The 27,439-nt window shown below is 38.6% G+C and overlaps 1 protein-coding gene across 1 annotated transcript; it reads left to right on the forward strand.

Annotated features, from left to right (window-relative positions):
* On the forward strand, positions 4,862–27,439 carry LOC110406790 (interleukin-1 receptor type 1-like). The gene is made up of 13 exons (XM_021413693.1): positions 4,862–5,003; positions 6,320–6,394; positions 8,833–8,916; positions 10,155–10,221; positions 11,860–12,091; positions 14,154–14,343; positions 15,178–15,352; positions 16,349–16,414; positions 19,402–19,522; positions 20,353–20,498; positions 22,125–22,268; positions 23,021–23,185; positions 23,639–27,439. The coding sequence occupies exons 3-13, from the start codon at positions 8,914–8,916 to the stop codon at positions 23,995–23,997; spliced, it is 1,668 nt and encodes a 555-aa protein (XP_021269368.1). The 5' UTR covers positions 4,862–5,003; positions 6,320–6,394; positions 8,833–8,913; the 3' UTR covers positions 23,998–27,439.

The following is a 27,439-nucleotide window of genomic DNA, read 5'->3' on the forward strand; positions in this document are numbered from 1 at the left end:
CCCTCCCCTCCCCTCCCCTCTCCTCAGCAAGAAATGTCATAGCTCAGGCAAAAATAGCTCAGTTTTCTTTTCCAGTGTCTCATGCTGTTCCAAGGCCACTGCTTTCATAGGTGGCAGAAGAAAGCAAAATACTGTCATTTCTACCTGCTTCTGAGGCAACACATCCTTCTTTTTAATCTATCTAGAAATTACCAATAATCCTTAGTGTCTGCTGGGTTAGAAGTTTATTTTTCAAAACTCAATCCACTGCAAGTTACTGCTTCCAGATTCTTTTCAAGAATCATATTTCAGAATCTGCTCTAATTGCATGCATCTTTTTTGCACTCTCCTTGTAATTTCAAGAAATTTTTCACTCCAGTTCACTTATTGCTTTTGGTCACATAATTTTAGTGGTATTCTAGGGAGGGTTTAGATAATCTGATTATGGACATGCAGCCTTTTTACGCTTTGTGCAGACTCTGTTGTGTGCTGCTTCTTTCTGGCTGAGTGAAAAGGCTAAATTGAGGATCCGTCTGCTCACAGTTCCAGGTTCCTTTTCAACATGTTGTCCTTCACCGCATGGTTTTTAAGAGCAATTTTTGAGTGCCCATTGTGAATAGGAAATTCCAAATGCAGAAGTGATTTTTTACACGGTCTAATGGAGATAAGAGGAATGGCTTTAAACTAAAAGAGGAGAAATTTAGGTTAGATGTTAGAAGGAAATTCTTCACTCAAAGTGTGGTGAGGCGCTGGCACAGGCTGCCCAGAGAAGCAGTGGTGCCCCATCCCTGGAAGCGCTCAAGGCCAGGTTGAATGGGGCCCTGGGCAGCCTGAGCTGGTGGGGGGCAGCCCTGCCCACAGCAGGGGTTGGGGCTGGGTGAGCTTTGAGGTCCCTTCCAACCTAAGCCATTCTGTGGTTCTATGAAGTTAGACAGCTGCTTCATGACAGCAGACAGATTGTAGTCACTGCAGCTGAAGGCATTTCAAATGATAGCTGGATACGAAGGTTAAATTGCTGCATCCATCTAAAAGACTTCATAGCAAATTATTTACAGTCATTTCAGCTGTACTTTTGCTGACTCCAAAAGCTCTAGCCCGCAAAGCAGGATAACATCTTGAGGTGGCTGTGCGTCAATCAAGATATATAAACTTGTGAAACCTGATTTTCATTTCACTGACTCATCTGTTGGCTAGTGAAGCCGTCACTTTCTTTGGCCTTGTTGGGTTTTTTTGGTGCCAGCATACTGTGTCTACCTCAAAGAAGTCCTCAGGATATCAATAATAACTCTGCAAGTCATTCTGGCATCTGACTTGAGAACTGCTTCAATTCAAACCAGAACTACTGAGGTAATGTTAGTAATGGAAGCACTGCTGATTTACTTACATAGCAATTGGTAAAGTCAAAAAAGCAGAGATATGGAGGATCTGCTAGTTGTGGTGGGTTAAACCTTGCCATGTAAACCGTATACACTTAGTTACATTAGGGAATGAAGAAGACTGTGGGACTTCTGCATGCTGAAGGGAAAAATGAAAAATTCCCAGCAAATGTCAGCATTTCTGTCAGGAGGCAGAGAAAACAGTCACAGAAAACATAGGACAGAAACATCCTGTCCTCTTGTAAATAAATCCACAGTGATATGCATTTATCTGGGTGGATGGAAGGAGAAAGGCACTCCTAGTACTGCATGCTTTCTTGTTTAAGAGTTGCAGTAGCAGTCACACAACCGCTGAGACCTTCTCCACTTAAGCTGTAGTTGCACATGGGAGCACTCAACATGAGCCAGTAATGTGCGCTTGCAGCCCAGAAAGCCAACTGTATCCTGGGCTGCATTAAAAGAAGCGTGACCAGCAGGGTGATGAAAGTGATTGTCCCCCTCTGCTCTATTCCCACCAGAAGTACTGCATTCAGCTCTGGGGCCCCAGCACAAGAAAAATGTGGAACTGCTGGAGCAGGTCCAAAGGAGGGGAACAGGCTGCCCAGGGAGGTGGTTGAGTCACCGTCGCTTCAGGTGTTCAAGAAACATTTAAATGTTGTACTGAGGGACATGGTTTAGTGGGGAAATATTTGTGGTAGGTGGACAGTTGGACTAGATGATCTTAGAGATCTTTTCCAACCTTGGTGATTCTCTGATTCTATGATAATCAGAGGGCTGGAGCATCTCTTCTATGGAGATAGGCTGAGAAAGTTGGGGTTATTTAGCCTAGGGAAGAGAAGGCTCCGGGTGGAACTTACAGTGGCCTTCCAGTATCTAGGACCTACAGGAAAGATGGGAAGGGACTTTCTACAAGAGCATGTAGTGATAGGACAAGGGGTAATGGGTTTGACTGAAAGAGAGAAGACTTAGATTAACTAATAGGAAGAAATTATTTACTATGAGTCTGGTTGAACAGGTTGCCCTGAGAAGCTGTGGATGCCCTGTCCCCAGAGGCTTTCAAAAGCCAGATTGGATGAGGCTTTGGATAAACTGGTCTGGTGGGAGGTGTCCCTGCCCACATCAGGGGAGGATGGTCTTTAAGGTCCCTTCCAACTCAAAACATTATATGATTCTGTAAATTATTGGACTGAGCATCCTGGTAGATACAAGCTCTGATACTGTTGAAACAGGTGCGTTCATCCAGAACATCGGATGTGTGATAGCGATGGATATGTCAAATGCCATAACTTTCACAGTCAACAGGAATCAGTTGCTGTGTTGCTCTGAAGTTCACCTTGGCAAGATACTCCAGGATATCGAGGAAACAAATCTCTAGCTAGTTTCTTGATGCTGACTGCTTTCTGAATTACACAGCCTTACTAGCAGCAACCTGCCATCTGCTCAGAGATCTGAGCTCTGAAACATGCCCCAGTGGCCTGCAGTTGAAAGCAACATTAGGCTTTCTCCAAATATGTGTAAGCTCAGCACCCAGGTACATTCACACAGTTGAGTGTATAACTGGAGTAACAGACTGGGTTGCTCAACTCATTAGGGAAAACAGTTTTACGATGGAATGAGAACAGACTTGAGCAAAATTATTCTTCTCCAACTGGAGTCCTGCTAGATGTATCATGATAAATTCATGTAAAACTCTCTTAGGAAACTCTAGGAAACATTCTCTGCTCTGAGAATGATGCATACTTTGCTACTGAGTCACAAATTTGGCAGTGTTTATGCTTGCGTGTGTTCTTTTAGAATTGTACTTTTGGTTCCTCATGATTAGTTTCTCTAGAATGAATGTCACAGTGCTCTCAGTTTTTACTTAAAAACTGTGGTTGTGTCAGATATGACATATCACAATTATGGAAACTGTGATGTGTGTCATATTCTGTAAATCACTATTCTATCTTTGACACTTATGAAGTATTAGGTATTTCAGACATGTAGGTTTTATTCTTCCTTGAGAAGGTGTGTTTCTAGCACGCTCCCTATTTCCATGCTTTCCTTGTTACTGTCAACTACTAGGATAGATTTCCTTTTCTGAAACCCTACCTGTCACCAACTTTCAAACTAGTTTGTGCAGCTTAATAGGAAGAGTTGTTTTGGATATTGTGCAAATAACCACTTACAGCATTCTAGGATCTCTGTTGAGATACTAGGACTGTTGGAATGGAGTGTTCCAGTGTCAGCCAGTCACCTTAACACCACCCTTTACTCAAAAACTGTGAAGGCAAAAATGGCTAAAAATATTCAGTTGGCACAGATAAAATAGAGTTTGCAAAGGCTTATAAGCACTCAGGGCAGCAGGAATAGAAAATTACCCATCTAGCTTACAAGAGTTTCTCATTCAATAAGCTGTAAACATTTCTCAGCTTTCCTCTCTGAGAACTCTGTGGCTCAAGGAAGTTCTTCATCCTAATATTGTCAACATGGAAGAACCCCAGTAGGAGAATCACTTCTTTTCTGTAATTAGTGTTAATGAAACCAAGAGGGAAGCAATTTGGACCTTCTACTGAAAAAAGACGAAGCTTCCCCTGTGGAAATAGTAACGATAGCCTGTAAGTGTGGAAAAGAGGATACGCTCTTCCATTTAATAAGTGAAAACATTCCTTCCCACATTTTTCCCAAACCCTTAACAAGTTGATGACAGTCCCTTCACACTGGTTTGGGAATTGTTCAAACCCCAAAGGGAAGCTTCTTATAATTCATATTAAAAAGTACGCTTACTTCATCTGGAATGTAAATATAGTTAACGCCTGTAGATCTTCAGAAGGTCTCGAATAAAAGCAGAGGTGGGAATAGGCAATCACTCTGAGAACCCACCAGACACGTCTTTGAGGAGTGACCAACTGTTGGAATCAAAATGAAGGAGGCAAAAGCAAATTCAGGGAGGAGTGTGCAAGGACTTCCACAATGTAGCAGGACAATGGAGAAGCTGTTGACTAGTATTCTCATTTTAAGGAGGTTTAATGGAGAGGGTACTGAATTGATGAGTATGGGCAAGGAAGAAATTCCAGAGAAACTTCTCCTTCTACTATAATATATAATAGTTCAAACTATTGTTTGAACTAGAGAAGTTGATAGCCCAACACGGTGGAAGAGGCAGGTGGTCAAATGAGAAGACTTATCAGATGGAAAGCAAAAGAAGAATAACAAAGCTGAGCCACATCAGGTCACCACGGTTCATGACAGTGGTTGCACAGAGCACTCATCCCCTAAGGAATCCCAGAGAGAAGGTCCAGGCACTCATGAGCTGGGTGTCCGATTCACCAGGGACACGATGCAGCTGGGAGCTGGACCGGTGCCTGGAGCAGGTCAGAAGCCTTGGCGAGATCTTCCCGGTCACGGCTTGCCAGGAGTTCCGAGGGCAGCCTGAGGGAAAACACGCTGCGCTGAAGCCAGCCCATCCAGGCCTGGCGGTGACGCGCCGGCACAGCCACTCAGCTCCACGGGTCGCCGGTCCTACAGCCGCCGCGGGGCCCCGCCGGCCGAGAGGCGGCCCCTGGGCGGAGCGAGGCTGCGGTGCGCAGCCGGGCAGGGCGGGGGGGCTGCCCGCTCGCGGTGTGGCACGGGCCGGGGCGGCCGCCGGGGCTCGACGCACGGACGGAGGTGAGGAAGGGCTGCGGTGCGCGGGCTGCCCGGGGGTACGGCCGTTTGCCACTGGCCGCTTCGTCACGGGGGGCTGTGTGGGCTGTGTGGGCCGGGGTGGCCTTTCCTTCCCGATGGACGGTGTGCCCCGCGTTGTGCGGCGTGGGCTGGAGGCGGAGCGGGATGATCCCGAAGGGAGGTCAGCTCCTCGGCAGGTAGACTGAACGCTGCGTGCCCTCCAGAAGAGCTTTCTGCTGCTTTCAGGAGTGCTGTGAGCTCGGCTGCGCTGTGTTTGCCCAGTCCCACAAAATCTGTGCACGTCCGCTGGTTTTCCAGGTTTTGTGACACTTTCTTAGGAGTTACTTTCCTTTGGCTTCTTCACTATGTATCGAACTATACAAACGGAGGTAAAAAGTGCGGGATGAAAAGGAAAACTGTAGGATCGCAGAGCTCAGCCTTGTTTAAAACGCTTGTTTTAAAAGTACTCAGAGCAGGAAGCAGGACAAAGCTCGGTGCAAATCTTCTTGACGTGGTAAAACACTGCAGAAACGGCTTATTGCATAACTCTGATCAAGCAAGGGCTTTTATAATTTGTTATTTATTATTGTTAAATCGAGAGCCTCTTGTCTTCTTCACACTCCAGTGGGTGAAAGTGGTGCCCTGGCAGAGCAGCCTGAAGGACTCTGCAGCAGAGCCCGAGAGACGCTGCCCTCACAGCCCCAGACTGTTCTCTCTGCAGTCACAGCTGGCTAGGATTGAGTTATCAATTACCAGTTCTTGAGTTGAATAACAGTTTGCGGTTCTTTCCAGAAGCAGCTCTTTAAGTTTAGGGAATTTCATCAGGGACTTCTGGAAAATGCTGTTTGTTGGCTTTGTTCTTCCTGAGCTTGGTCACTTGGGGCTTGTTTGACTTGGACCACTTGTGTGTGCTTAGACTCTGAAAAACAACTTAGAGTTGCTAAAAGAACACGCTCTGCTTTCATGTTGATTGTGAAATCAGAATGTGTTAAAAACTGCAAAATTGACTTAAGACTTTGCACAAAAATTGTTTTATAGAACATGATTTCCAATTTAGGTGATTTCAGGTCAATCCTTAAAAGTTAAATATTACTTAAGTTCATTTTTTTATTACACTTTATTTTTTTCCACAGAGAATAATGCATTAATTTTTTATATTATTTTCACCCCTTTGTCTTTTCTGTTTGTCGTTTTTTCTCTGCAAGCCCTTCTGGACCATTTAAATAACTCTTAACTGTTCTCTGGAAGTGATAGTGGAAAAAGTCATAATTTACTCTGGATTTAAATAAGAATTTTTTCACATTACTTTGTATTGACAGGAGCTGAAATGGTACAGAAAACTGTTAGAAGTGGTGACTGCAAAATGAGCTCCTTCTACTTGATGCTGAAAGGAGGTACTGTTGTCAATTTCTTTGAATACTGATAAGATCACTTCCTTCAAGGTGATTTGGATGCTCTCATTGACTCTAGTTTAATGTGCGGTGGAAATCTGTGCATAGGTCGCTTGCTGTTGTGCTCAAATCCACTGATGGCTGGTACGTACATCTACAGATATCCATCCTTTCCTTTTTTTCCTCATTCTCTCCCCCCATGTTGTGATGAAAGGTGAGGTAGTATTTGCAACAAACGTCTTGCTTAGAATCTAGATGTACAGGAGCTAACGCTTTTCTTCAAGCTAAACAGGAAGGTAGCTTATAGGGATCTAACCACTGCAAACCACTTTGTGGGCGTTCTTTGATTCAAGTGACTTCATTTTAATTTAACAAAATCTGCTGGGTAATGGTTTTTTACTTACAGATATGGGTTTTCTGCAGTCTTGCAACTTGCAGGATTGTCTGAAAAGGAGGCAGTGAAGGGCTAAAGTTTGTGGTCATCACTATAAAGAGCCAGACTGCCACAGTGGTCAACCAGATCCTCTTTTAGAGGGTGCTTGTGCATCTTCCTATGTGACTGTTCATGCGTACCCCTGTAAAATTATCAGCTATGTTCTGCTTATATATTAAGCATTAGACAAAAGAGTTGGGACCTCAGGTAGAGTAGCCAGGAAACGAGGTATTGGCTGGTAGAGAATCTGTCTTGCTTTGCTTAGTGGGGCCCACTGACAGGAGAAAACATGCCAAGGAATAAAGTGTGATCTGTATGAATTTTTGTGATGGGTTTAATCTTGTCTTGGTGGTTGTACTTTGGAGCAAATACATAAGTTTTTTTTATTAATGTTTGTTTTCTCCCTTCTCACCACTGTTTCAATTAAGCTTTAATAAAAGTTTTACTTAAAAAGTTCACTCACTTAGGTATGCTACAAAATTGAGGCACTTTACACCTTCAGGCTGTTATGTTGTTTGCTGAGATGCTGATCAGTCACACTTAAATCACAGTTTCTGTCTTTTTTCTTCATGAATTATAGACTAAGAGTCTCTTGGTCCCCCTGGCAGTAACAAGTCCTTGTAGGTAGTGTTCAATATTGAAAGCCACTTAAATTAATAGCAAAGTGCTAATAAACAGTTGTGGGAGTTAGATGCTTCCTAAACTGTCTTGAGTATTTTGTCGTTGAATTGGGCTTTGGAAGAAAATCTTCAGAAAATTTGGCAATAGAAACTTTATTTTCCAAAGATACAGGTTTGCCTTTTGAGAAGCTTCCTGCAGGACGGTTTTGCTAATCCTGCTACATGTAGAGTTAAGAACCCAGTATGTCTTTAAAAGCTGTTCTTACTGCATTTGGAGTTGGCAGAGTGCCTAAGGCAAGCAAAAGGGAGGTTCTATGAAGACAGACATCCTGTAAAAACAAAATGTCAGTATCCTAAATTAGGTCCACATATTTTCTGTTTTCAAGATGTTACTTTTAGAAAATTGAAGGAGAAGTAATAAGTTGTATTTCATCTAAGGGAAGATAGGAAAGTAACTTGGAAATCAAAACTTATCTTTTTTAGTAGATCAAACCACAAACATGATTGGTAGATGAGTGGGTGGTTTTTTTCCTTTTTTCTTAAAGACTATGCGTACATGTTTCCTTTGAGCTCAGCAAGTCTTGAATTGAAAGAGTATTTCTGACTAAGTATGTAGGCAGGAAAGCTGCTGCTCTCACTACGTAAGTGAGACTCTGATCTCTGCAGCTCTATCACAGCAGTATCATGTATTGCTGAGACTGAGTTAGAAGACAGTACAAGGTTAATCAGTAGGTATGTGAAGAAGCAACTGCTTTTTTAAACAAAATTTGCTATTTTACATCAGTGATTTTAGATAATGTTTCACTGTATACTCTGCTTAAGAAAGAATATTTGTAAGAACCTTGTGTGTCACTTGAAACCATACTAACCAGAATAGAAATGCTCTGTATACAGTTTGGCATTTCAATTACAAAAACTGTAGTCTTCTTCGCTTCTTTTCAGAATTTCAAAGATTTACTTTTGCAGTATTTGAACTGGTGGGGAGGGAATTTATAAATAATAGAACTTCTTTAAAAACTTGATCTGTAGCATAAGGTATGTAACTTGGTTATTCTAAGCCTAAATTTAGGCATCATTTCCTTTTAGTGGTCAAATTAGTCTTAAATAGTAGCTGGTTATGTCTGGCTTTGTTGCTTGCTTTGACTCATATGTGTTGTCATCTTTATTTTTTGGTGAAAACAACATTCTTCAGAGGTCCTTCACTGAATTTTTGGTCAGTCTTTACTGCAGGTTTTGTTGATGCTCTTCTGTGTCTCCAGTGCAGACAAAGTTAAGCAGTTGCTTTTGTATTTAGGATGTCTGTAGAAAAATACTAGCTCTGTATGTGCATACTGTTGTCTAAATCATGTGTTTCAGACAATCCTTCTTTTCCCTTCTCATTTTTACAGGTAAACTAAAACTTCAAGAATTATGATCAGATCTTTGACAAGTTACAGGAAAACCACATACAAGGCAACTAAATAAAGGCTATGGTACGAGTGCTTTTTCAGATACACTGTCCAAAACAAGTAATAACTTGGAAGCAGTTATATTCTAATGTTGCGCTCTGCTCCGTGTGTCCTATCCTACTGCCCCAGAACCTCTGTATGTGAAATGTCCTGAAAGAAGTAGCTAGTGTGGCTTATTTGCAGCTACGATGAACTACAATGGGTATAAAAGTAATTTAGGGCTGTGTATACTTTTCGGGGAATGTCTTCTCTTCTTCCAAGCCAGTTCTAGCTGAGTGGAAGACTAGCACCTGTGTTCATTACATTTTGCAATATCTCAATATCTGTTACATGGGAAACCAGATTGTTTTAATGTTAGAGGGAACGGTGTGCAGGGCAGTCGGGTAGGAAAGGCTAGAGAGCTAAAAGCAGACGTTAGCCTAGAAAAAGCTAAGTCAGAAATGAAAGGGGTTAAGTGTTTGCAAGCTGTCAGTAGATGTTTTGGGAAGGGCTCTGATGACATCTTGCCAAGAAAAAAGCAGAGAGGGAACTTGGTTAAGATACAGAGGTTTCGTGGAAGCCAGTTCTGGGATACAAGAGCAGTGGTTTCTGTTCAGTCATGCCTCTGTTAGAGGAAGCTGCAAAGACCTGAGGTTTCTTGAAAACTTTGCTGTTTTGTGTGACCACAATTCACATTAGCCACAGTTTACACGTATGGTAACACTGTCACCCTCAAACACCAACTTAGGTGCCTGCCATAGAGTTAGCATTTGTTATCCAGCAAAGAACTGCAAGTTCATCTAATTTTGAAAATAGTGCTGCCTCAACTGTATAAGCATAGTTCAAAGATTGAAACCTTATATATCTCTGCAGTTGTGTCTTTTGTAAATGTGTGGAGAGAGGAAGAGCTTAGTCGATCTTGTTATCAAAATTATACAGTAATAGCCTATATCGCTGTATATTAGCATAATTTTGTTTGTGTGAAAGATTTTTTGCGAGCCTTAACCAGCTGGCAAATGAAAAATACACTTTTATATGAGAGTTTTTCCAGTAGAACATTGGAAGCTGTAGTGCAAAGCTGAAAACCCAGCAGCCTTCTGCAGGCACCAACTATTCCTGTGGCTGAAATTTTCAAAGGCTGGGGTTAAACTGCCAAACCCATTTTACCCTCCCCAAAATGACTAAAGCTTGTCTTCAATTTTTAAGGAGTAATGTAGGGGGCAGATGACAGTGCAGCTTGGAACGCTGTCACCATACTAACGGAAAATAATTTTGTCTTGCAGCATAAGATGACATCTACATTTTTGCTTATTGGTCATCTAATTCTACTCATACCTTTGTTCAGTGCTGGTAAGTTAGACATGTTTTTGAAATTACCATTTTAAAAGAGAGCCTAAAAGATGCCAGTTGACTATATCTAGTAGAGAAGAGTAGAGTTACTGGGAGGAAATACTGTATTTGGTATTTGTTTTTGCTTTAGCATACTGAAGATATTCTGAATGCCTCTTCTTGGATTGAAGTTGTGCTGGGGGTGGTTAGAACAGGTTGGCATAAATTTAGGATACTGAGGCTTTGAGTAGTCTCTCCCTAATTCCTTTAAAGAAAGTGCAAAGAGACTGGCTTCCTTGAATTCATGTTAGCTTTTAAATGCTTTCTTTAAGAGATGTGCTGTATCTGTAGTCCTGGTAACAGACTGGTAGAGGTCAATTAATTAGTAATTTGCTATTACTAATTAATTTGCAATCAATTGTGAATTAATTAGTAATATTTTTAATGGTAGAGCTAAGTTCTCAGTAGAGTTTAGACTATGTAAATTAATGGTGTTTATCTTGCTGTTCTTGGCATAAGCAAGCCAATATTAAGGCAAATAGCTATAGGAAACTATTTCAAGTATTTAAATTAGGTGACAGGATGGTGTTAAGGTAGGAAGATTACTGAAGATTTTTTTTGAAAAATTCATTAGATGAGCTTTGAATTTATACAGTCATTCAGCAAGATTTGCAAAATAAATTGCCTTTTTTTTTTTTTTTTTTCAGTTTCCTAGGAATTCAGTGTTGCATATATATATGCAAATACTCAGAAGTTTCTAAAATGTGCTTCATGGCCAGCTGGCTTACTCTGATAAATTGGTATTTTCTGAGTAATTTGGGCATACAGACTTGAATTCTTGATGACTTCTTGCAGTATTTGTCATTCTTTCCTCTTGTACAATTTTTTTTTTTTAACTGATGTTTAGAAACTCATTAGGATGCATGATTGTGTAATGTCAACTTGTTACATAGCCATAATTATGAAGGGTGGTGCTCTTTACAGAGAGGAGAGAAATGGCAAATATAGTAAGGAAATAATATATCGTAGTCAAGATTTCCTAATGTGAAAACCTAATTTCTTCAAATTTAATTTGTATTATGTGTTGGTTCACAGACTTTTTTTAATTTATGTTGAGGTCTTGATCTAATTCCATATAGTCATGTGCTTCAGGTCAAACTATTTTTCCTTTTTTTTCTCCTTTATTTCCCCCTTATTTGTTTTTGACTCTACGGTCATAATGGCCAGAGTAGTGTGTAGAGTTCCATGCTGCTACTGTTTGCACTGTGTCTTTCGTAGACAGTATCTACTAAGAGTCTGGTAATTCTACCTAAGTGCTATCATGCTGAAATAGGAAGGATGTGGAAGATGTGAAGCTCGTATTGCCTGATAAATCTCAAATATCTTCATATATTATGGTTTGCTGTGAGACTATTGCTGACTATGGTAATTGAGAGAAGTTTTGACTTAAGCTTTGTAAAGTATGCGTTTTCTCAACCAGAAAGTACTAAACAGATAAAAACTGTAGTCTTGCAAAGTTTTAATGGTAAATAATTACAGAAAAAATAATTATTTTAAATTGAAATGGATATATGGATATTAATACTTCTTAAAAATATACAGATTAAAAGCATTAGTAAGTTTTTTCTCTTTCTCTCTCTTTTTTTTTTTTTTTAACAGAAGAATGCATTATTTGTAATTACTTTGTTCTTGTTGGAGAACCTACAGCTATCAGTTGCCCAATAAATACATTGCCAATGCCTCACTCTGATTACAACCTGACTTGGTATAAAAATGGTAGTAATACACCGATAACCACAGAGAGACATGCCAGGATCCATCAGAGAAAGGGCTTGCTTTGGTTTATTCCTGCAACACTTGAAGATTCTGGATTTTATGAATGCGAAGGAAGGTAAGGAGTGAAACAAATGGATTACCAATGCTTACAGTGTAATAATATCTGTGGGACTTCAAAGTACAGATGATTTTTTTTTTTTAGGGAAATGATCTTAGATTAGTTTAAAGCGATGTCTTGACCATGCTTTTTGTTGTGCTGCCTTTTTCCTTCCAAATGTGTACAATTTGGCATTGCAGAAGTGTTTCATGCAGGAAACTTTTTATGTTAAAGCACAATAATATTGACAATGGTGTGTTGTTTTTTTTTCCCCCGTTTGTTTTCATTGTTTGTTTTGGATGAAGTGTAAGGTCACTGTGAAAAGTCTTAACTCCTTCAGCTTTTCCTGTGTTCGTATGGCTGTTTGATAGCAACAGATCAGAATAACATTTTAATTTCTTCATTGAATGTGGTTAAATGGAAGAAGGAGCTATGAATAGCAAACTCTATATGTTACGGACTATCAACACATACAGACTTCCTGGACAGCTTTGCAGTTCTGGGGGGATCCTTTGGGGAATTTACAAACTGAGAAGCAGAAACTGATCCTTATATGTCTTATTTTTAAAAATTACCAAATGCTATTTGTCAGAAATGAGAATGCATATGAAGAGCAAAGCAGTGTGCTAGACAGCTTTAAAGACAGTGAGAATATTGTGTTCCCAACATCGTTCAAAAGATTTAAGTGCATGGAGAAGAAAGAAATAGATTCCTTTCAGTTAGTGCACTGGAAATTACCACTTCAGGTGGTCAAATCTTGCTTATAATAGCTGAAATCCACTGTGTGCTGAACAGGAAATTAATGCCAGGAAGGCACACAGAAATTGTTCTTCTTCTCGTGATCTTGCCACATCACGCCAAGAACAACAAATGGAGTCTTTTCAGGTGACCCAGATCTTGTTTTACTAGTGTGTTGTTACATGTACTGCTGTGCATACAGTGCACCAGTTATATTGAAGGGTTTTGGAATGTGAGTGTAGTAACAGTGATCAGGAAGAACTTTCAGTGTAGGCACAGGTCACAGGCTGTTGCAGCTTCTTGCTTCAGGTTCAGTAATGAATCCAAAATTAAAAGAGGGAAGAAATGCAACCCTTTCAAAGCTAACCAGATAAATAATAAACATAGTTTTAATTTAATCACTCTTGCTTTATGTTTTCTTGGGCATCCTACCTCCTAAGTCTGGCTTGCATAATAATGCAATAACGTAATAAGCATGCCAAAAAACACACAGTGAAGTTCATTCGAATTAACTGTAGGCTATGTTTTGTGCATCATGCATTTAAGATTTAATTTTAAAATGTGTCAAGGTGCAGCATACACAAGTTATAACCAAGTCTGTGAAAATATATATGTCTCTTCTGAAAACATCTCACTTAGCATGCCGTTAAGAAATGAAGAGTGAACGGAAGTTAAAAATGGCTATTTCTTTATTTCTGTCTTAGATTTCTGGCTTGTAGTGCCATATGTTCTGCAGAGCTATGATAGCACAGATTCTTGCCAGTGTTCTGTGAGCTCTCAGTCAGAAGTGGTTTCATTTTGATATTGTACCTTGGTGTACGTCATATTCAAAAGCGTTGTCTCTCTTCTGCTAGAAGGTATAGTTTGTCCCTTCAAAGATTATCATCAGTCAGATGTACCGATTTTCTTCTGTTCACTTTGGGTTCGGCTGGGACTGAAAGCGTTCCAGTTCAGTTACGGTTTGGCTGACCCTGCACTAATGTGTGTGGGCAAAGATAGCGCTGAAAACAAAAAAACTAGGTTGCTGCTTTGGGCTCCACAGTGTCAGCTGTGAGAAGTTCTGAATTCTCCTCTGGTGGCACTTCCAGAGCAGATTCCACTTCAGTTGTCAACAGAACACTAAAGCTTATTTCTGTCTCTCTTGATCTGGAACAAGGGGTGAGGGAGGAATGGAGGGTGATGTTTAAGAGCTAGAGAGACTGTAGCAATGGTGATAGAGGCAAGGCTAGCGGAGACACTTAAGTCCCTTTAAGTCCTGAAATCTCTTCTCCATAAATTTCCTGACTTGCTGGAAATGGAGTGTGTTGTTAATGACCTGACTTGTCTGCTCTTCTCATTACAGGAGTCTTAACCGCTCTAAACAAAAAATTATAAATTTAAAAGTTTTCAAGAACGATAATGGTTTGTGTTTTAATGGAGAAATGAAGTATCCGCAAATAGTGAAGAGTGCAAATACTGGAAAGATTATCTGCCCTGATCTAGAAAATTTTAAAGATGAAGACAATATTAATCCTGAAATACACTGGCATAAGGTATTGTGCATGTCTATTTAAGATATAGAAGTAAATATTCTTTTTAAAGTGTACTATGAAGTAACTGTAAATTGAAGCTTTTGAACGGAAAGGTTTATTTACTGTACAGTTTGAGTATGGCATCTATCTTGCCACACTGTTAGCAAGAGATACATATTTAAAAGGACAGTATGACAACTTTTAGACTGTAAGTTCTTTCAGAGTCCAATGTGTGTGTTGCTTTTGTTTGCTGATTTGTGAAATATGCAGTTTATGTAGCTAGTGAGTTGGTAGATAAGGTATGGAGGCGATGAGTTTGAAAACTTGTGCTTCCTTGGATACCAGGCTCTTCACAGCTATTTCAGTTTCTCAAAATATTAGGATTGTCCTGTATGTTAGTTATAGTAGTAGTATTCTTTACCTGTTGCTCTGAATCTGACAAAACACTCAAAACACTGTGTAGACCGTACAGGCTTGGAAAGGTAGGTTTGTTTTTTTTTTTCAATATTGAGGTAAAATTCTTGGGCACTTCAGCTCTTAATTCTGATGCTGGCTTTAAAGTATATTTATGGGTTTGAATGTTATATTAGAAATAAAGTGCACAGGTGCAGCATCAAAGTTATTTTGAGATGAAGTGATTATAAACTGTTTATAGATCAGTCTCACTGCATTTGCCATTGCCACAGAAGTTATAATACACCCAACATTATGAGTCATTGCTACAACAGCTCCATTTCATCTCAGTGAAGTAGAAATGTAGGCACACATTCTCTAAATTCTGCTACAAATGTAATGACTTCTAGTCCACCTACATGATTAGTCCCCCTAAATCACAGGTACTTTTGATACTTTTAGGAGTGTAAGTCTGGATTTCTTGAAGACAAGCGACTTGTTTTGGCAGAAGGTGAAAATGCCATCTTGATTCTCAATGTCACTGTACAAGACAAAGGAAACTACACATGCCGTATGGTATATACATATATGGGAAAACAATATAATGTTACACGCACCGTGAGTCTGGAGGTGAAAGGTAAGTACACAGAGGTTTTCTTCTCTTTTTTTTTTTTTTTTTTTGTTCTACTGTAGTTATTTGTATACAGGCTTAAGCAATTTGGCGTGACACTTTTCAGCTCTGTGGGATTAGATCTGCAAATTTTCTTTAAATCAGTTTTTCCTTGAATGCAACAATTAAAGTGCAACAATGCATATTGCTACCCTTGAACATTGCTTTTGAGAAAGAATTGTCATAGGGAAATGAGAAATGTGGGGTTAGGAATAGAAAGAAGCAGTGGTTAATAGGGGTGGCGGTTTTGTTTTTGAAAAAAACCCATATAAACCACCATTAAACCAAAACCAAACAAGTAATTTTTATTGATATCAGGACAGCAGAGCTTCTGGTGGCCCTGCTGGTCAAATTGTTTCTGTAGGCAGTATTAATGGTGACCTGATCTCTACCATGACAGTAATCCTTTCAGAAAAGTTGGCTAGAGCTAAATTGACGATCTTCTTAGATTGAGTCTATACTCTTTGGTTAGAAAGACAATACAAGAGCAGTAGTCTCTATATTATGCAAAATGATACAGTTCTAGCCTGGTTTAAGTGTGTGCTTTTCAACTCTTACTTAAACAGATATTCACCCAACCTAGAAGATTGAGTCATTGAGATAATTCCTCTTTCTCTTCCTTATCTATCTCTCTGACAAAGTTCATTGCATTATTTTTGATCTTGTTTCTGTTATGTGGTTTTGTATTACATTTGTATAAATTTCCACTGAATTTAAGACTTCAAAAAAAAGTGTGTTTTTAAGATAAACAAGTATTCTGTCTTGGAAGCTGGGAGAATAATTTAGTTGGAGTGTAGCAAATCTCATTAGAGATTTTCCATTGGAGATTTGAAACTCGCAGTAGATATGGTGCTACATTAGAACCATATAATAAAACAAAAACATTGCAAAACATTCAGTTAAAGTAAGTTGTGAAACTCTTATTGCTCAGAGGTTTTATTTATTTATTTTTCTTTCTCTCAGAAAGTCCACTAAAGATGAGACCGGAGTTTATATATCCGAAGAACAATACGATTGAAGTGGAACTTGGTAAGTAGTGAATATTTAAGACATTGTTAAAACTTATTAAACAGATAAACTCCCTACATTTCTGAAATAACATATTAACAGTTCAGCTGTTTTCTGCAAGACTGGTAAGTAGACATGTGAGTTGAGGAAGGTAGATGACTGAACATGATTTCCCCCAAGTAATTTGCAGATAGAATAACTGAGTTCATCTAAGATTGGAGTCTCTTGACCAGCAGTGTCAGGTTGGATGTGTCTATATTTGATTATGGCCATCTGTCCTTCGTACCACTTCTCACTGCCTGTGTCTTGGCAAATCTTCAGTATCATTGGAAATACGGTTATGTATACGCAGCATGTTAGGATATTTATCACTTGGCCAGTTCAGTAGCTTTTCTCGTCTTGTATGTTTCCTATCTCTCTTCTCTCTCTAGAATATGGATTTTATGCCCTTCTAGGGAATTAAAAGATTTTGGATACTGATCTTTTGTGAAGCACTGAAATCTTAGTTCATGGATATTCCAGAAAGTGTTAATCTTAGAAATTTTTAAACAAAAGATATTCTGACTGGATACAAGGACTAACTTTTTCCCAATGAAGACAGCCAGGCAGTGGAGTTGCCCAGAGAAGCTGTGCATTCTCTGTCCTTGGAGGTTTCAAAACCTGATTGCATAAAGCTCTTGAGTAGCCTGGGCTGATCTCACAGCTTGTCCTGCTTTGAACAGGAAACTAGACTAGAAACACACTGAGGTCCTGCCCAGCCTCAGTTATTCTGTGAGTCAATGAGCTTAGAGCGTAGTATGCAAGTCTTTTTCTAGGAAGACCTATACATGTTTAGACTGCACCATATATAATATTGGTGTTGTACTGATCTAGCCCAGAAGAATGAGTTTTGAAACTGCATGAACTGTGGTTTTTTTTTTTTTTTTTATCATTTTGTACCAAGTAGAACTGTTTCAAACAAAGTCTTTGATTAAAAAGGACTTTAACTGATCTTGGAGAAATGTGAGTGGCTGTTGCAGTTTCCTAGTGCAGAGAGATCTAAGATGTCTAGTACTGTTTTGTGGAAGCAATTATTATCAGTTCATTAAAGAAGCCCAGAGGAAAGGTGGTTTTGGGCTCTATCACCACATGGGAACCAAGGCCAGAGAATTATGGATTACTCTTAGATACATCACATTGATGGTAGTCAAACCACTGTTCAGGGGTCTGATTGGCATAGGCCCTTAAAAGGCGCTTTAATTTACTGAATGCGTACTTATGGATTTTTTTAATTCTTTGATAGTACTTACTGAGAAAATGGAAAATCAAGTAACTATCATTCCAGGGGCTGCCTGTTATTCTTGGCCTATATTAAGATTTGTTATGGAACAACTGAGACAGTTTGTTTAGATGCCTGCATGTTTTAGATGAACATTTTAGTCCAAATTTGTTAAAGCTTGAACACTGTTGATTAAAACTTGCTGTTACATTATTGTTCATCCTAGCTGATCTAAGGCATCCAAGCCCAGCTTTACTTACCTCACAGACACTGAGAAAGTAGCCATGCATAGGACTAAAGGGAAACACAAGGCCTTCACCCACAAGGTGGGTTTATTGTGGCTGAAGAATTGACACAGAATAAATGATTCTCGATTACAGGGAGACTCTTCAGAGGAAGAGGTTTTTTACTTGTTTGTCTTTTTAAAAATATTGCTATTCAAAAGTAATATTCTCTGTTGGATACATTTATTGAGATGCTAAAAAAAATCATTGCTTCTGCTAAATTATCTAGCTGTGGGGCAGATATGGAATCCTTTTTGAATGAGAAACAACATGAAAAGGTTGTGCAGAAACTTAGTATACATTCACAAATGTATGGAAAGGCAGGGCATGGAATGCTTAGTGGAATGTTCTTCCTTTTGAAGAGCTATGCAATGGACTAAACCTTGTCTTCAGGAGAGCTCTATTGTGGAAGGAGATGAATGAAGAGATTGAAGAGTATCTGTGATTTCTATGTCAACTCTGTTCGAGTAATTATTTTGCTTGTGAACTAAAGGGCTGTTCCATGCTTTTGATAGAGACTATCCCTTGGTGGAAGTGTCTAGATCTGTGGTTCTAGGAAATGAGACCTTGAGATGGTTACATAACTTCTGAGGGTAAAATAAAGGAAAGGACTCCAAGAAAGATGCTTCCCTTCTTGTAAACGGAACTGCCTGAGGTACATTGGCAATAAGTACATTCTGCAACTTAGCTTGTTTTCTTAATGTTACTGTATGATACTCATAATGTAAGATCTGGATTCTTGATGACAAAGGAGCTTTACAGATGGGTGAACTTGCTCTGAAAGTAGAGTGTGAGTTTAATCAGAAACCATCCCAGTGGACAGTGTTGGCCAAAAGACTCTGATCTGATGTAGATATGCATGGTCACTAAGAATAGGATGCAGCTCCAGGTCATAGGTCCCTACGCATGGGTGCCTGCATACAGGTTAGGGACTTCAACTTGTGCTGTTATTAGTAGGGGCTTAATTCACTTGCCTATACATAGATGTCTGGTGTTGTTTTGGATGAACTGACTACTCTAGCTGTGCAGGTTTCCTGAAGATCTAGAGTATTATCTACCAGCTCCATACACATGTTTTTGAAATGTTACCATACTGTGTACAGGCAACTGATTTGAGCCCAGGAGATCTTTGAGTATAGTCAGAGGAGTCTAGAGAGCCATTCAGATGAAAACGCCCATGTATCTATTCCAATAGCAGACTCCATTGGAGGTGAACTCCTTTGCTAGCTTAGACATCTAGTTCACATGTAGACATGAACATTCAGATACCTACATTTAGGGTGGAATTCACATCCAGATTGGAGACACCCAACAGTGGAGTAGAAATGGATGAGTTTTATGGATTCTGCTTTTTGTAAGGTAAGTGGGTTTTTCCTTACCCCTCTTTTTCCAGCTGTTCCCCTAACACCTGAATCTGTTTTTGTTACAAGACTTTCAATTGCTGTATTTTTTGTTTTGCTTTGTAGGCTCTCATGTAGTCATGGAATGTAATGTATCAAGTGGTGTGTATGGCTTGATTCCATACTGGCAAGTTAATGATGAAGATGTCGATAGCTTTGACAGCACCTACAGGGAACAGTTTTATGAGTAAGTATTCTTATACATTGAACTTGAGTGAGTTTCTACATTATGTAATTGGTAGTAATTTGCAGTGAATTCACTGTAAAGTTGACTAGTAGTTAATGGCAGTAGTCATTCAAAGAACAATTAGAAGTCTGCATCAGGTACATTATATCCTTAGTGCTTGGTTTTAAAAATAAAAGCAATTTCTTACAAATACAAATGGAATGAAGCAACCGTATGCAGGCTTTTAGAATGTTGTTATCAAATGTATCATTTTGTAAGGCTTATTTATATATTTGTTTTATGCAGCCCTTTTACTAATAGCCTACATCTTGCCCTCTATTATTAATATGGGAAGGAAAGATTGTTTTAAGGCCAAAAAAAAAAACCAACGACATTTATTTTTGTTTGTTAATTTGGTCCTTTTTCAAGTACAAATGTAGCTGTTGATTTCAAAGAACGCTGAGGAGAAGCTCTTGTTGGAGAATATTTAGGGTTATATATTTTTTTTTGTTAAAGTAAATTAAGTGCAAATTAAACCTGAAAAACATAGTAATTTCTTCCAAAAGAGAAGGATCTTTGTTTCTAACTAACCTACACTGTAGCAAATTGTGGGTATACTGTCTGTTTTATCATCAAATCAACCACTGCCACTAACCGTAATCCTTAAAACTAAGTGCAAAGAAGGATGGAGTGGGTTTCTCAACTGGTCATTTCAGACTCATGCAGAAGCACTGCTGTACAAATACTGGATGGTGCCATGTTGCAGACTATTTTTAAAATGATTTTTTTCTGTGATTCCAGTTTCTGTTGATGCTTCTTTTCTAACTTTTTTTTTTCCCCCCCAATGAAAGAGAGGGAATGCCTCATGGAATTGCTGTGTCTGGAACAAAATTTAACATTTCAGAAGTGAAATTAAAGGATTATACTTATAAATTTTTCTGTCACGTCATATATGATTCTCAAGAATTTACATCATACATCAAATTGGAACACCCTGGTAAGCTGTCCAGTCTTGATAAAATTATGGTCATAGATGATTACTTCCCAATTAGTTTGACACCACATTACTTGTAGCTAAAACTGTGCAATGTACCTTTGTGCTAAATGGGCAATACAATTCAGTATCTTCCTTTGTGGAATCTTTTTCTCATATTCTTTTTCACAATAACATTAAAGAAAATATAGCTTGGAATGTGCTTTGCTTTCTCTTGTGTGGTTTTTGGGAAACATTAATGAAACATTTAAAATACATTGAAGCAAATATGAGTCCTCAGCAGAATGTTGTGCTTCATTTTGCGCACTGGTACCTAAAGAAGCATTTGGATCAGGGGAGATAGTGTGTGTGTAGAAGAGCAGTGAAAATAGCCAATTGTTTTAGAGAACTGAGAGGAGACATAACTAAGAATGGAACTATGCCTTAAAAGAAAATGAACGTGTCTGTGGATCTGGTTGTCCTAACCTTCACTAACAACTGATGGGCTCAGACTGCCAGGATAAAAAAATAATCTGTTTAGATAGTAGGAAAAGCTCTTAATGATGATAGTGAAGCTATGAAATAATTTGCTTGGAAAGGTTACGGGATTTCCATTACTGATGCATGTGCTTTGTTACCACCTTCTAGATAGGCTCATGCATGTTGATTGGGAGCATCCAGCTGCTTGATGGATACCCTGTCTTCTGCTCAGAGACAGGATATGATTGACCTGTTGCTGGCTAGTCTGAAATCTTTCTTTTTAGTATATAAACCTTAAGCTAAAGGTAGAATGAACTTGTAAAACCGCAGATACAAGGCTCAAGAATTTCATCCTTTGTAGTTAAGAACAGATGCACAGAAAAGCAAACCAGCAGATTTAGTAAGTGACCACTTATTTTATTTTTTGATTTAGCTATGGAAGGTTCTCTGGTCTGCTGAGTGAGAAAGCCAGTCTTTTAGGGGTCATTTTCAAACTGGCAACATTGTAAACAATAGTTGACTGAAAGTGGATCTGAGCTCTAGCTTGCTACATAAGTATAAACAAATTATTTGCTTACTGTAAACTAAGATTGTCAGGGTAGCAGTTAACCCCAGAAATTCTTAAATATGCACGAAGTAAAAATTGTAGTTTGTGGAATTGTTTGTGGGTGTGATTTTTTTTCTTATTTGTTGTTTTTACCTATTAAAGATGACAAAGTAGTAGGTTCACTGGTGGATCTTTGAAGAGGCTGGGTCCAATGGAAGGGTGCTCAGTCTGGAGAAAGCAGCATAGTCAGGAAGCCATCTCTGACTTCCTCACTTTCTGACTGATCAAATTTTGTACTAGAACTCTCACTGTACTGTTGCACTGAGATATACATTAATATTTAGGTGTACTGGCTGAAGAGAGGCCTCTTTTGTCCCACTGTTAAGGTACCTTTAATCTGAAAGATAAAATCTGGCATATCAAATGGCAGTATTTGTAAAAAGCATACATGAAAATATTTCAGTTTTGTCATTCATTGTATTTTCTACTTTTTTAATCCCTTAATGACTAAACAACATTTGAGAAAAAAATAGACAGTTTTTAACATCTCTTTTCTTTTTCGTTTCTCATCTGTAACTCTATTTTTGTTTGCTTTCTCTCCTTTTATTGCCATTTTACTTCAGTTCAGAACATTCGGGGTTACTTGATTGGAGGAGGAGTTTCTTTGATATTTTTATTATTTCTTATACTCATTATCTACAAGATCTTTAAAATTGATATTGTGCTTTGGTATCGGAGCTCCTGCCATCCTTTCCTGGGTAAAAAAGGTATGTTTATGTAGCAGTACAGGTGTACTTTGAGAGTGCTGTGTGTTGTATCGAGCAGGTTGTCTCCATGGAGTGTGATTGGTCATTTCTGATGAGTTTTCTCTCTGTCAAGTCCTAGCATTCAGAATAATATTGAATGGTGTGCTGTCTGTAAGGGCAGCATGCTGAAGTATGGGCCATTTCCAAACACATGAGGGAAGGTACATAAGTAGGGAAACAGAAAATATCTGCTAGATGTATTGATATTCAGTGGGACTTCTGTCAAGTCTTTTATGTCTGATCTTTCTGAAGTTTGTTTCTGAAATACTTAATGTGCTTCTAATCCTGATATTTGCCAAGTGTTTTGTTTTTGTATCTAAGTGGTTGTTGTGTTTTGGAAAGTTAGGTTACAAGAATGATCTAATATTTATATGGCTGCTGGAATTCTGAAGTACTCAGTTGTCCTCCTGGGACAGCTATTTTCAGATAATTCAGTGGTAACATATTTTTTTATTTAGGGTTGAATAAAGAATACTCAAACATTTAATTTTACAGATCTCTTGCCTATTTAAATCCATCATAGTGAATTCTGGAGTCCCAATTCTACACGTACATCAGGCTCAGTATAGTTATGCATGCTTAGATAATAGTAAGATTAGAACCAAAAGTAATGTTTCAAGTGGGGGAAGAGGCAGAACTTAGCGATGTCTTTTTTGTTTGTGTCTTTAGAATCCTTTTTTTTTTTTTTAATGTTCTTACTGCTCATTCTTTAGTTTCAGATGGGAAGATCTATGATGCTTATGTTCTGTATCCAAAGAACAGAGAGAGCTGCTTGTACTCATCAGATATTTTTGCTCTGAAGATACTGCCAGAGGTCTTAGAAAGACAATGTGGATATAAGCTCTTTATATTTGGGAGGAATGATTTAGCAGGAGAAGGTGAGCTATCTGAAGACAAATGATACTCGGGTTTTCTCATAGGCAGCTGAAGTGAGCTGCAAATATAACTTAGGAATGGGGGTCTTTCAATGTCTTTCCAGAGACCATTCTTTGCTTTGTCTTCCATTTGCACGTAACACCAATTTGTGTATCAGAACAAGATATTAACATGAAAAGGTCACAGCTTTACCTAGGTCTGTGGTTTTGGTTGCTCTTTTTATGAGTACGAGCATCTGAATATACTGTCTCATGTGGTCAGATTGTGTTGCATTGGCCAAATCTGCTCTTGACAGCTAACACATAACTGCTTGCACGCTCTCATTCTGTCCCTATTTATGCGTTAAAGTGTGTTGGCTCAAATATCAAACAGTAAACAAAGCAGTTGCAATGTATGAGTAACAAGAAATAAAAGCACGCGGTCTTAATTTTGCACAACTTCTTTTCTCTCTGCAGCTGTGATCAGTGTTACTGATGAAAAAATCCATCAAAGTAGAAGAGTAATAATTATTTTAGTACCAGATCCATCATGTTATGGTATTCTAGAAGATGCATCTGAAAAACATCTTGCCATGTATAATGCTCTTATCCAGGATGGTATAAAAATAATTCTAATTGAACTTGAAAAAATAGAAGATTATGCAAACATGCCAGAATCCATCAAATATGTTAAGCAAAAGTATGGGGCTATCCGGTGGAAGGGGGACTTCTCGGAAAAGTCTCACTCAGCAAGTACGAGATTCTGGAAAAAAGTACGTTACCACATGCCATCCAGAAAACATGGATCTTCGTCAGGATTTCATTTGTCACCATAAGACTTGAATTCTCCCCAAGTAACAACAGAAAAATGACACTGTCTGGCAAAGTTTATGTAATTGGTGATGGATTGATTGAAGGTCATATGTATCTGTTTTGTACCAACAATCTCATCGAAATTTTCTGGACTGAAGGTACTACAACTTTATCTACAGACGTGAATCGTACTTTCTTCTGACCAGATCAGCAGAATGTCTTGAAATGTCATCAACAGCACAGTGGTGGCATGGAAACCATTAGGAAGTACATAAGGACTCTTCCAAGAATTGCACTGTGATTTTCTAAAACATTTTTTATTGTAAAAATGGAAGGATAAAAAGAATTAGAAAAATACTTTTGAGCAATTAAAGGATGAGTATGAAGGAAGCTGTATAAATTATAATTGTGAAGTTATATAATGGGCTTGGTTGATGCCGGTAAGCAATTGTTGTTTTTGTTGTTGTTTTATGAAATGACTTGAATCTTATTTGTTACAAGTTTATTTGCTGCTTTGTTCATTTTGCTCAAAGGTAATTTCATCATTGTTAGTGCATCAGTGTTGTATCATCCAAGAGAAGAGGTAAGACACAATCCCAGCCTTCCCAGAATGCTATTCAACTTGACAAAGTGTAAATTCTTTTTCCTGATCTAACTTACGTTTAAAGAAATGTGTGGTTCTCAGTCCCTTATGGCATTCAGACATCATTAAAAGTATCACTGTATTGCTCTTCCTAGTCGTAAAATGTTTAATGTCTGGAGGATTTTTTCTTGTTAAGTGCCTTGATGTATTTGTCCTTATTACCATGTGGAGCAGTGAGCTCATGACAGATTCTCTCGTGCAGAGTAGAGAATGGTTGGCTTTGTCCCTGACACCTCAAGGACCAAAGGCCCTTCAGGGCACAGACTGCAAAGCTGGGTTGTTTCCATGGGTTGCTGATACTGGAAGTGAGCATGTCTCCCCTCCTGTTCCCAGCCAGGGTGCTGGCTCCAGCATTTGTCAGCTCTGAAAGCTGAAGCTGCCTGAACAGACTAATGTGGCAGAGATTCTTTTCTGTTCTCCCATATCAGTGAGTTTATCGTTCCTGGAAGGGTCAGTGTGCAGTGGGAGAGGAAAAAGGATAGAGTGGTCATGCTTGATAGCTCCAGGTGCATTTAGAAAATAGAGCTGAAATAGCCCTGTTACCCAATGGGAGAGAGATAGCTGGAGTCCAGTGGATTTACACTGGAGTCACAGCTTTCAGACAGTTGTTTGGGAAAGGAAGTTGTTAAAACTTACTGTGGATGCTGAATGCTTTTTCTTTCCCTTTCTTATTTTTTTTAGCAACCTTACATGCAACAAGGTTTTGTTAATTCTGAAGCTAAGACTCGTGGGTAGACAGTGATGTAGTTTGTAATGATCAATTCTCTTGAAGGGGATTGATTGTTTTTAAAGAAATTATCAAATCTCTTTAATGTCATGTCTGTAGATAGGAGTTTTACAGGAATAAGAAATGTGAGAGTGAAACTACCTGTGCTTTTCATTTTCTTCTCAAAAGTTTCCATTTCTAAGTTAGAGATTTAGCTTTGTATGGAAGCTTCAGTGTTTATCTCTTACAAGTGGACTGTGTAGTCTGAGTATAAGGCATGGTTGATTCTTGTGAACAAAGGTAGAAGATTTCAGAGTTTGATGAATTGTATGCTATCTGGAAACTAACCTGTGGTTCAAGTTATCATACATAGGCATTGCTTTGCTTTTGCTGCTAGTGATATTTGATTGATGGTTCCTTTTTAAAAACAAAAAAATATTTTGGGAAGATAAGTATTGACCTATTTTTGTGATTTTTAAAATGTACGTGTAATGACCAATTGCCTGTGTTTCCAAGGAAAATATATGACATCTCTGCTAATGGTGTGTGGGTAGGGAAAAGGCACAAGGCTAGTTAATAAACTTAAGGTGAAGTTCTGGCTTACATAACAATTGCAAAATAGGTATGTAGTTATACATAAAGCAGAGATTGAGAGAGAATTGAGAGAATGAAGGGAGCAGAAAAAAAAAAGCTCTGCAATTGTATACACTAACTCCTTTGTGATTGTTTGCTCAAGTGTTAATAATTGCCCTAGTACAGAATTTCAAGAGAATGCATCTGACAGATTGATAATTAATTTGCAACATGAGTTTCAGATCTGCCTTTAATTGCTGCTTTTGATTCTGAATTTCTGTTTGTGTTTCTGTCCTATTGGCTTCCATTTTGCAGCACCTTTTGCTCTCCAACTCAAATTTCAGTAAATCTTATTGCATACTGCAGAACAACTAGTTTACAGCTGTGTAAAATTCCTTTGCTTTCCAAGCCGTCCTCAAAGGCCACTGCTAATATGGTGTTAGGCAGAATTTTTGCCTTTGAATTGGTCCTTTGATATCTCTGATACCACTTTTTCATTTGAAAAACTGATGTTCTGCATCCTTCAGAATTCTTCTGGTCTTTGAAAACTGCTTCCTTCATTTTGACGCTGCAGTGGTTTTTTTTGTTTGTTTGTTTTTTGGTTTTTTTTCTGTCATGGCTCTTTTCTTCCCTCCATCCTCAACCTGAAGAAACTGATGGTCTGAGGTGACATCTCTCAGAACTGCCTGGTGACCATAGGATGGTGTGATCCTTGTGTTGTACCTCACAGGTGACAAAGCCAATGGAAATAGCTCCCTTTCCCACTTCAAATTATGTGATTACCTTGGTGTATGCTGGAAGTCTGATACCCTGGTTCTGACAGACAGTGCCTTCTGAGCTTTGAGCTTTATGAGCTGAGAGTGTATCTAACCAGAATGGAATGAGATTCTCTCTGTTTCAGGATAGGAGGGGAAAAAAGCGCATGGGAAATGTCAGGCTATTTCCAATTGTTATGGTACTGGAATGTCTTACCAAAGAGTGTCATGTATGTATAAACCAATTCACATGCTTATCTTCTGTTCTCATTCTGTGTTTTATTCAAGACAGAATTGTCTAGGGAGAAACGCTTCTGGTCATGAGGTGTCACATTCACTTAGTTGTTGCACTAAATCTGCTTTTCAATGTAGTGTTTGTTTGCTGACAGCCCATTGTGGTAAAGAGCCTTGAGATCCATTTCAAGTTACTGAAATTCATCTGGGCAAGGTGAATGTGCTTTTTGGTATGGTTCACATTGATAAAAGAATTTAGTGGGAGAGAAGCTGTATGGTTTGGTCTTTCGTCAGAAGATCCCACTATCAAATGTGAAGACTAGACACTGGAAGTATCATATTTTTACTCAGAGGACCATGGCATAATATTGACTTTGCATTTCCAACTTGGCAGTTGGTGGAAAGTTATTTTGCTGAGCCAAAATACTGATTTTTTAAAAAAAATATTTGTTTATTTTGATATATTTGTATGACTGATGAAATTTTAATGTGTGTTATGTAAAGACACTTTGAAGAAAGGCTAATTCAATAAAACACTACCTAATTTTTTCTTA

This window comes from Numida meleagris, chromosome 1 (genome assembly GCF_002078875.1).
Source record: "Numida meleagris isolate 19003 breed g44 Domestic line chromosome 1, NumMel1.0, whole genome shotgun sequence".
In the NCBI taxonomy this organism is placed as follows: Eukaryota; Metazoa; Chordata; class Aves; order Galliformes; family Numididae; genus Numida; species Numida meleagris.

Bases quoted from the DNA above. Each gene is read 5' to 3' on its own strand.
- LOC110406790 (XM_021413693.1), top strand. The intron at 14,344-15,177 runs GTATTGTGCATG...TGATACTTTTAG, and splicing joins CTGAAATACACTGGCATAAG to GAGTGTAAGTCTGGATTTCT. The intron at 16,415-19,401 runs GTAAGTAGTGAA...TTTGCTTTGTAG, and splicing joins TACGATTGAAGTGGAACTTG to GCTCTCATGTAGTCATGGAA.